The sequence below is a fragment of the Salvia splendens genome, chromosome 1 (assembly GCF_004379255.2).
Source record: "Salvia splendens isolate huo1 chromosome 1, SspV2, whole genome shotgun sequence".
NCBI lineage: Eukaryota > Viridiplantae > Streptophyta > Magnoliopsida > Lamiales > Lamiaceae > Salvia > Salvia splendens.
Genome location: NC_056032.1, coordinates 3,729,692 through 3,740,477, shown reverse-complemented (window position 1 = coordinate 3,740,477; position 10,786 = coordinate 3,729,692). Strand labels below are relative to the sequence as shown.

The 10,786-nt window shown below is 38.2% G+C and overlaps 1 protein-coding gene across 1 annotated transcript; it reads right to left on the bottom strand.

Annotated features, from left to right (window-relative positions):
* Positions 1-696: 696 nt before the first annotated feature.
* LOC121808902 lies at positions 697-7,913 on the bottom strand. The gene is made up of 11 exons (XM_042209466.1): positions 7,107-7,913; positions 5,501-5,765; positions 5,283-5,385; positions 4,399-5,110; positions 3,833-4,262; positions 3,564-3,745; positions 2,562-2,715; positions 2,155-2,382; positions 1,717-2,067; positions 1,510-1,611; positions 697-1,382 (listed from the first exon to the last, which is right to left on the bottom strand). Exons 1-11 carry the CDS (start codon positions 7,613-7,615, stop codon positions 1,164-1,166), a joined length of 3,255 nt encoding a protein of 1,084 aa, XP_042065400.1. The 5' UTR covers positions 7,616-7,913; the 3' UTR covers positions 697-1,163.
* Positions 7,914-10,786: the final 2,873 nt, after the last annotated feature.

The window sequence follows — 10,786 nt, the reverse complement described above, 5'->3', positions numbered from 1 at the left end:
GATCCCAAAAGCCAATATTAAATTGTGTATCAAATTTAATTTTTCTTTGAAATGATAAAATACCTAGCTTTACTCTAAAAATGGCATATTTGAATCTATCTTCAACAAGAAATAAAAATAACCTTATCGTTTTTTGAGAACTTAAATCCAAAAATAGGAAGGAAGCTGGAGATGAAATAAAAATTAAAAAATGAATACCAAATACTCTCCTCGTCCGCCATTAGGAGTCTCATTTATGGGCGACTTTAAGAAATATTAAAAAAGTGGGTGGAAAAAAAGTTAGTGAAATATGGGTACCACTTGTGTATATTAATGAAATGTGAGTGAAATGAGTTAGTGGAAGGTGAGACCCTATTACCATTTATGGTAAAAGTGAACCGGGACTCCTATTTGCGGACGGACTAAAATAGAAAAACTGAACTTCTATTCGTGGACAGAGGGAGTACTCCACAAAAGAGTGTGTACAAAAGAAATGAAACATGTTTTAGGAAATTTTTTTAAAACATTACAAATATGAATAAACAAGTATAAAGATAAACATTTCAAATATGGTGAACTTTTATGTGAGTATTGAGCGTGAACAATATATCTTAAAATAAAAACAACAAATTGTTAATGCACTGACAAATCACAAATACTATGATAATAAAATTACACCCGAAAGTAGCATCTATTTTATTCAAAATGTTTGTCATCTCAAAAGAAGAAAAAGTACATACATAAATTAAATAAAACATAAATCTCTATAACAAATGTATTTGGTATAATTAATAAAGTAGGCTAAGTCTAAGGCACAGCACAAGAGCTCCAAGTACTCTCTTGGCCTACACATACATGTATGAAGCCAGTGAACAGAGCTGGTTCCTACTTCCTACAACATCATGCCTTCAACTAAGAAACTTCAAGAATTCATACACAAATTACATTAATCGCAATGCCATTATCATAATTATACAACTACTAATTAAGAATGGAATCAAGTTTCAAGAATCCTAGTTCGGTGTAGTTCAGCCTCGTATTAAGAGCAATTAGCAAAGTTCTGAGCCGTTCAAAGTAGCTGTAGACGTAAGAGATCCAAGTTACCTTTTGTTAGCCTCTCGCAATATCATAGCGCTACAAAATTCTGGAAATCTACGCGAACAGATCTCCCAGAAATGAACCTTTTATTCGTCTGAGATTTTCAAATGAGTAGCTGAGCTCGTTCGCAAAAGTAATGTATCGTAGATTTCTTTTGCGGATGGGCGATCAGCAGGGTTCTTTTCGGTACATTGATGGAAGAGTTGTGAGAGAAATCTCAGGGTTTCAGGCTCGTCGGTCTCAAGCTCCTCGTCAGATTGAGCCAATGCTTCTAGTTCGTCTGTCAGTTTGGGTCGCTCTCCCGCCTGCATAGAATATGGAGTATGTTTCAAGCAGCTTAAACCAAACAACTACCAGTATTCAGCTAAAAATACAGTAAAACTTGATTGATTAAAGTCAAAACAATAAGCATATAAGAGGGGGGCAGTATACCTGCAGAAGATTGTGAATTTCGTTTTCTGGCAATCCACTATAAGGGACTTGTAATGTCAATAATTCCAGAAGCAGACAACCAAAAGACCAAATATCCACTTCCTGTGCAAATAAACACACTTTGTCAAACACAATGCAACAAAAGAATCTGCTGAAGCTGGTGATGCTTGATAAGAAATTCACTTAACCTTTGATTATGAAACTTACCAATCCATACATGCTTTGCGTAAGAATTGCATCATATACCTCAGGGGCCATCCACCTAGGAGTCCCAACACAAATATTGGGAGGAGGTATCCCCAAGTGTGCGATGCAGCACGTATGCAAGTACGAATGAAGGGGGACTGCCCGATCAAAATCACATATCTTCACTGTAGGCGTGCCGTCCTGCTTCTTCTTCTCAAGGTCTATCAAAATGTTCTCACTCTTTATGTCGCGATGGATTATGTTTTTATCATGTATTTCTGTCAGCGCAAACGCTACATCTCTTACAATAGACAGTACCAAGTCCAAAGCAACATATTTCTCACCGTCGCTTGAGAGTTTCTCCACGTAGCTCTGTCAAGTTGAAACACAATTGCAGATTAGACACCAACAATCTATAGCAAACAAGACCAGACAAAGATTCATTGAACTTTAATTCACCCTTAAGGAGCCTCCTTCTATGTTCTCCATCAATATAGCAGACTTTAATGTACGACCACTGCAGTTTCCATCAGTAGTCATAGACCAGTTGGATGATATCTGATGACCATAGAGTTCTACAATGCAGGAATGCTTTAAGACAGTCAATATTCGAACTTCCCCTAAGCAGGATAGCTCAAAGTTCCGCACTTCATCTGCAGAAGCCCCACATACATCAATTGTTCTTACCTGCATATTGCATGACAAGAGTTTAAAACAGTAACATACACCATGCCAATACAGTTACGAATATTGACGGGCAAACTATTTTCAAGGCCATAATTTACTGACAGATAATAACAGCATTTTTCACAAGTCAATGATTTAGTACAAGGACAAGCAGTTATAAGAACAAAGACGACCCATACCTTTACTGCAGCCTCCAATGATCCAATATTACAGCGCATTATGGACGTGGATTCCAGTTTCCCTATCTCATCACACATAGATAGAGAAGGGAATGGAAAGTTAGAAATGGTATCATTGTCAACCACTGCATTGACCCGGCTTAAGGGTATATACCTAAAAAAACATATACATTCAAACTTCAGAAACTATACTTTAGAACAGTTCACATTACTCTACAGATCATATTTAAGGCTCTGAGAATGCAGAGACGGGCTTAACCAGACATGCACTCAACAGAACATGTTTCAAGTTCAAGCTTCAGTCGGTTAGTATAATTCGAGCTTACGTTGCTGAAAACATTCAGCTCATGGGCTTATTCAAGCTTATTCAACCCTAAACAAGCTATTCCAAACATTTTTTTCTTCAAAAATACATAAATATATTTACTCTACTCTCTGCCCTACTATGGGTGGCCTATACAACTCAGGCACGTAAATCAAGAAAATTGTGTTTTGTGCATAAAGTGAAAGGATCCACTAAAGTTGACTAACTTCTTTTGTAAAAAGTCTCCTTTTTTAGACTAGGATAAGTGGGCAAGCCTAATAAAGTCTACTGTATACATACCACTTATAGCAGGATGGAGAGAGTATTATTTTCTTAAAACTATGAGGTTAATAAGATCATTAATATGCATATAACTACTAGAGCTTAAAATATTAGTTAACTATCAAACCAATAGCTAATGAATTTTAGATCTAACCATGAGCATATATTAACGAGCATGCACTTGAGCTAACAAGCCAAGTAATGGACAAGCTTAAGCTTGACTCCTTTATGTTAATTGTTAAATGAGCTTTTATCAAATGAGATTATAGTAGCTTGACTCAGTTGCAATCCTACAATCTGTTATATTCATAATTGGTTGAATTCATCTTCCAACCCCCTCCACATCTACATTGAATGCAATGTATAATTTCCACCAAAATAATATTATTAATAACTACGGTGAAAGAAATGCTAACCTGACAAAATATTCGGGGTCACATTCTTCCCTGATGTCAAGAGGATGACATGCATCAACTATCATGCGGACCAATGACTCGCCTTTCTTTATAATGACTACATTCCAGGCATGCGGCGAAAAGTCCAAGTAACCCCTCACTAGTTCACAAGGGATTTGAGGCTCCATGCGGTCACATAAATACTACAGAGTATACAAAAATTTTCAGATTGTTTATGCTGAAGCACTAGTCGATGACAAAAAAGATAAATAACTAAATACAAGCTGTACCTTCATCAGCAAGGCCCTATGCCTACAAACACCAAACTGCAGACCCCCAATAGGAACTATAACAGAACCACATCTTTCTTTTATACAGAGAAGAGATCTCTCACAGATATCAAGGAAAATGGACTCTTCTATATTTTCCACTCTTTGCTTATTGGCTTTATTAGTGTCAAAACTGATCCCAGTTGCACAAGTACAAGCAAAGGGTTTACCACAGTTTGCACCAGAAGCAGATTTACGTGCCCTCCGGACAATAGCACTTTTATCACTTCCTCCAAAATGATCTGATACAAAAAGTGCAAGCAACGATGCAGTCTGCAAACTATCGGTTGCTAAATCTCTTAGTTCATTTATAGAATCTTTTATACGTCTAAACCGACAAACCAAGTCTTGGGCACACAAAAGAACGGCATCTAACTTCTCATCCATTTCCCTGATAAGAAACACATAACCTTTTAGGTATATATCTTGTGTAAGGTCCCTAGGATAATAAGCCAGACAAGGAGCCTCCTTGATTTAAAAAAAGCACATTAAGTATTTACTAAATAGAATATCACATAAACACTTACCGGTCAAGAAGAATCACTTCCCGCGAGTTAACATAAGTATTTTTCTCATAATTTGGCAGTGGCATAAAGGGCCGATCTCGTCCTGCATCATAAAAGCCATCAGGTAGGCGATCTCTTGCTCCACAAAATGATATTTTACTATATTGGCACGACAAATAATAGGGGTCACTAGTTGGTTTTCTGTATTTGGAGGGCTTGGGATTATCAAGATCTTTCTCTGAATGCCTTTTGCACTTGAATGCACAATTAGATGCTTCAGAAGATGAAACTTCATCCTGCACCTCAATAGCATCAGAACCAGAACCCAAAACTGCACTAGACCGAGAACTGACAGAATCAGTTGCCGAACATGAGCAGCCATCCATAGTCTTTTTATCAGTTGTGACCTCCTCATTCACCCTAGTTGTAGTTGATTCATGTGTGTCCCCTGCAGGAAATGTATCTTTGTGATCCAGCTCTGCATCTACAACAGTAGATGAACCTTCTGATAGGTCAGCATTACTACGCTCGACCACTCTGCAAGTGGTGCATTTTTCCAAAGAGCTTCGGCTCGTAACATCACCCTTCCACTTCCTGCAGTTATTCAATCGCTCCTGGCGAGCTTTTGTTTGCAAATGATATCGACGTTTCCATCCTTTAGCCCTTCGCGCAGCTAAACTACGATGATTAGGAGACAATCCACTCAAATTAATGGACTGCACGTCGGCAGATCCTGCATCATGTCAATATAGTTAACATTACTAGGGCCATAATTACACCAGAACACATGCATGTTGTTGTGATAGAGGTATCATGATGTGTCTGTATATGTGCATGCATCTCAGTGTGTGTGAGAGAAAGAGAGAGGCCTATTTACAAGGACAATTATCAGTCTCCAATGTCACCTTCATACACATCCATCTCAGCAGATTCATCAAGATCCCCATTGTTGCCCTCCAAATTGCAACATATCCATGACGGTACCCGACAATCGCCAAGTTGATTATGCTTCAACATCATAATAAAGACATAAACTTTTCATCAGGTTTACATAACAAAGTAACATAACATGTAAGAGGTCATAGGTCAATTTCTATTGGTTGGAATTATCATATTTCCTTACCTGAAGATTCAGAGATTGAAGATTATTCATAGACTCAAGTTCTAAACACTCTATGGAAGTTAACCGGTTACTCGATAAGTCCAAGCTCTCCAGACTTTGAAGATTGGAAAATCCCAAAGGCAGCTCAACCAATTTATTGTTTGTCACTTTCAAACACACCAACGAGTTTAACAAAGTAATCTCATCTGGTAAATTCCTCATCTTGTTAAATGAAAGATTCAAGTATTCTAAATTACTGAGGCAGCCTATTTCTGGAGGTAGATATCTGCAAGAAAAAAAAGACTATGGTAAAATCATAACTCACCCACATTATACCACCCAAGACAGACTCAACTGCACAATTTCCATTCTATCTCCAATCGACTACAAGTTCGTTTCCAATGACCATTAGTCTGGTTAAAAAAATAATGGGAACCATTTATATGTATTTAGAATTACTAAAGAGTATTTCAAAGATAAATAACAGAAAAGTCGAGACAATATATAAGTTTTCTCAAGATCACACAGGAACCAGACAGATACAACAATGTCCGGAAAAAAAAATTAATTCCATACAAGAAGGAATATCACAGCATGTCTATACCAAATGATTGTGTGCATCAGAATGTCTCAACACACACAAAACACATTTTGAGGTTCACAGCATTTTCTAATTATTTTTATTGGAAACCTTTACAGTACTGGTTTGTGCAATCTAGAAATTATTATAGAGTACATGAAAATCAAGAAATTTCAGATTTCCCAGATGCATCACAGTATGCATAATATAAAATGTGTGCACCAAAGAATCAGGGATCATCAGAAGAATATCAAGAAGAGGAGAACAACAACAAGGATATAGCCATATAGGTAAATAAGACAAGATTTACCTAAATATTACCAAACAAGGTATTCCTTACACATTAGATGACTTAGGGCACGCAAGGTACGAAGCTAAAGTAGACTTTATACCCAAAATTCAACTAAAGAAAAACAACAAACAAACTCTTGGAGATGCCGAAAGGAGCTGAAAGCAAGAAATACCACTCTTGATCAATTGCAACCGTATCAACCATCAGGAGGAGTTTCAACCGTATTATCTCATATTTTCAGCATCTTTTAAGTAAACAGGCAAGGGATGAGCGCACTAGCACGAAAGCCGATGCGCATTAGCGCGTTTTCATGCTCACTGCCTTCTATGAGTTATAAGAAGTACTTCACTCCTCAGAATTTGATATGTCCACATAAAGCTAGCACCAATATGAAGAACAAAAGATGAAGTAGTATTTTGCTAGGAGTTGAGCATATCTCTAAGAAGGCTTGACGCTAATGATTTTTCTATGCGAGTCAGTAATCCCTTAGAAGATATCATTTCCAGCCAATAAAGTGCAGCTAGAGTAGCAGGTCATTCTTCTTCCGAAAAACACATAAATATGCACTCTATGTTGAAGTATGATAAACACAGACTACTAGCTAACAAAAAAGAATCCCTCTAACACCTAATATAAATCAAACTAGATATAAAACGAGAGCAGGTAACATATCTCCCCAATTGAGCGATATCATACAAAAACAAAAATACACATATAACAGATGCAACAACATAAAGATTCAACATTTTCGCTACCTTATGGAGAAATGACATACGGAGAGCTTCGTCAAGCGCTTAAGCCCGGCAATCTCACGCAAAATGGGGAAAGCAGAAGGCCTTGGGGGCACTCTACTGAGTTCCAGCTCTTTCAAATTCCCCAGTTCACTTAACTCCAACCCACTAACTCCCGGCTCCGTCACCTTCACTTGCAAGCATTGAAGCTCAACCAGATTCCTGAACTCCTCAGGAAACAAGTTCAATTCATTCGCAAAAAACTTGAGAGTTTTTAAACCCTTAAACCTCCCAACATCTCTGGGAAGCAAATTCAACTCATTCTTGTACATAAAAAGCTCATCCACTGTGCTTTCGTCGCCACTAACAAGCGGAAAATCGAGAACTTTTCCAGATACATCAATGACGGAGCTCAAATTGGAAGCTTTTGCGGCACGATTTTCCACCGATGCCTCCGATTTCCCTGTCCTCGCCGTAATTTCCTGATTCTTGGCACTGGAAGCCTCGATTTTCTCCAATTCCTTAATCTGCATTGCTTGTTGCTCTTCGAATATAACACTAAGAACGCATAAGCTACAAAGGATAGCCGAACTTATTGGGACTTGTTCGACAGAAATGAATTGAAGAGAGAATCGACTTCGACAGGGAAAGGGAAATGCGAAGATTGAGTGACTGAGATCACTACAGAATGAAGCGGGAAGTAGAAAATGTTTGTGAATTTGTGGGATGGAAAAAAAAGAGGGAGAGGGAGAGGGAGAGGGAGAGGGAGAGGGAGAGAAAACCCTAGAATCTAGAGAGGTGGTCGGTGTGGAGAGGAGTGGGGAAAATGCAGTAGTGAATTTATATGGGATGCTTTAACTGAAACTTGCACAATTTATTTTATATGAGTTAGGCCGATCTTGCTGCAATGAGTTTGAGTTCAAATATCTCATTGTGTCGTGTAGTGGCTTCTATCTTATATGCATACCCTGATTTAACCCTCTCAAATGATGTTATATCGGGTTGGAGTGTGGACCTTGGGAAATGGGCTTCTAGCAGTGGGTCAGAGCTACTGCATACCCTGATTTAACCCTCTCACATGATGTTATGTCGGGCTGGAGTGTGGGTCTTGGGGGATGGACTTCTGGCAGTCAGTAGGTTAGGCTATTGCGTACCCTGATTTAACTCCCTCACATGATGTCGGGCCGGAGTGTAGGGGCCGCCAAGGAGACAGAATCGCCTTTTTTGCTGCAATTAATGGTAGTATTTCAAATTTCGAATACGGCATTTAATTGTAATTTTCATTTTCGTTGAATTTGGTCAATTATGTGATCTTTTAATGGCAAATTTTCAAATTTTTACAATTATGTTAAAATCAAAATTAATATGACAAAACAATATAGTTTTACTTATATAACATCTTTTAATTAATACTACTTAAAATATAATATCATTTTATTTTTTCCACTTAACATACAAAACATCTCCTAAAATTCCGTTCTATTATCAAAGTATAACATCTTATTATAGGACGGATGAAGTATATTTAACTGAGTGTTAGAATTTTTTCTTATGTGTGAAATGGTATATATAGAGAAAAAATCGTCATAAGTTTTAATACTTGTAATATTTGGTTGTTTTAAAATATTTTTTTACAATATCTACTAGTACTTGTTTCTATTTTATGTGTATATAATATCAAATTAAAAATAAAAGAACCTTTCAAAAGTTGAAATCAACAGCCTTAGTTAGGTCATGCTTTTAACCCAACCTCCTGCATTTTAAAATATTTTTTAGTTTTTAGTTTCTTGTGAAAATTTCAATCAATATATTAACGATAGTACGAGAGAATAACAAAGATATTATTATTATTATTATTATTATTATTATTATTATTATTATTATTATTATTATTATTATTATTATTATTATTATTATTATTATTCAATCAAGTACACAAAATGGATTGTGTTTGTGTATGAAACTACTGGCAGAAATCCATCAAGAAAAGAAGATACCATAAAAAATGGCTTCTTATTTCGTAATATCTCAACTCCAAAACAAAACAGAGAGAAACATTCTAATAAGGGTATTTCCCTTATCACGATGCCAGAGACGATAAACAAGATAAAGAGAAGTCACGGGAGGCGGAATCCATCGACAACTCAAACTTTAAACAAAGTACTAAAATAAAACAGAAAGAAACTTAAATTCATATATTCATTCATTCATTGAAGAGAATAACAATAGCCCTATTTATAATACTAATACTAATTTAATGAGCAAGACAACCAAGATATGGAAAAAATATGCAATCCCTAAATTATCTAACTAAATAATGCAACTAAATAATTAAATATTAAACGTATCAACTCCCCCGTGGTTAAAATACACTTTGTCCTCAAGGTGGGAACCACGAAGCAATGAACAAAGTTGAAAGTGAAAACCTTGTCAAGGTATCCCCTCCTGGATCAAACACACACCATTGAGCGTCTCCCTTCATCATCTTCCACAAAAATCATCAAAGGAGGACCAATGTGGTTGCCAAAATCCAACGCTAAAACAAGATGCTTGTCAACACGTTCAAGAATGCCCAACACATGGCGTTTTATTGCGCGGAGGAATCCACCGTGCATCGTCGTCGAACGAAGATGATTGATGATCAAAACTTGTAGCATTAGCGGCATGTAAATCCACATAGATATAGGCAATGTCATTCTTTACTTCATCACCAGATGTGTTGGCTTCGGTTTGCCCCTCCTTGATAGGAAGCTCGTTCGGCTGAGACTGGGGGTTCAACTGCTTCCTCATACCTCCCTCGCAATTATGTTCTACCACTATTCGAACCATATCATAGTCTCTCTCACAGTCTGTTAGGTTACCACTTTCTTTCGCTTCTTTGGCCAGAGTTTCTTCAAGTGACTTAGATAGCTCATCGACTTTTTCCTGAGACGCTGTCAGGGTTGCGTTCAGGACAACAACAACAGGAGGCGGAGGCGCTGGTGCAGAGCAGTTGTACGAGCAGGAGGATTGTTGTGGCTGTGGGGGCTGCAGCGGGTATTCTGATCGCTGCAGTGGCGGCTGGGACGTAAAATTCGTGGGCTGGTAGTTATACTGCCACGAATGGTATTCGGCGTAAGAATTTTGCAACGGCGCGAATGAATTTGAGTAGGTGTAGGGCTCATGCGGGACAATGGCTGGAACCGACCAATAAGAATGTTCGTGGTAGGAATACGCTTGACGCAGCGGGACATAGGGTGGCAGTGGATTCAGTGGTTCGGCGTAGAGACTTTGCAGCAGCGCGTACGAATCCGTGTAGGTGTACGGAGGCAGCAGCTGGTCGATGTTTGGAGACGGCGGTGGCTGTGCAACTGCGTACAGTGGGGTTCCGTCGGGTGGGTCAGGTTCTCGGCGCAACGGAGGGAGCGTGGCTGCTGCCCTACGCTCATGCTCAATCAATCGGGTCTCTAGTCGGGCATGTCAAGCGTCCAACGTTGCATCAGTTGCAAGTCTTCGAATGCTTGCGATATCTCCGGCCATGAACGGCGATTGACTTTGGCCATGAGTTCAAGGATGAAAACACCAATTTGATAAGGGTATTTCCCTTATCACGATGCCGATGCCGGAGATGATAAACAAGATAAAAGAGAAGTCCCGGGAGGCGGAATCCCGTCGACAACTCAAGCTTTAAACAAAGTACTAAAATAAAACAGAAAGAAGCGTAA

Coding starts and splice junctions, on each gene's coding strand:
- LOC121808902 (XM_042209466.1), bottom strand. CDS start 7,615: ATGCAGATTAAGGAATTGGAGAAAATCGAGGCTTCCAGTGCCAAGAAT. Junction 2,716..3,563: donor GACCCCGAATATTTTGTCAG/GTTAGCATTTCT, acceptor ATGTTTTTTTAG/GTATATACCCTTAAGCCGGG. Junction 2,068..2,154: donor TAGAAGGAGGCTCCTTAAGG/GTGAATTAAAGT, acceptor TCAACTTGACAG/AGCTACGTGGAGAAACTCTC.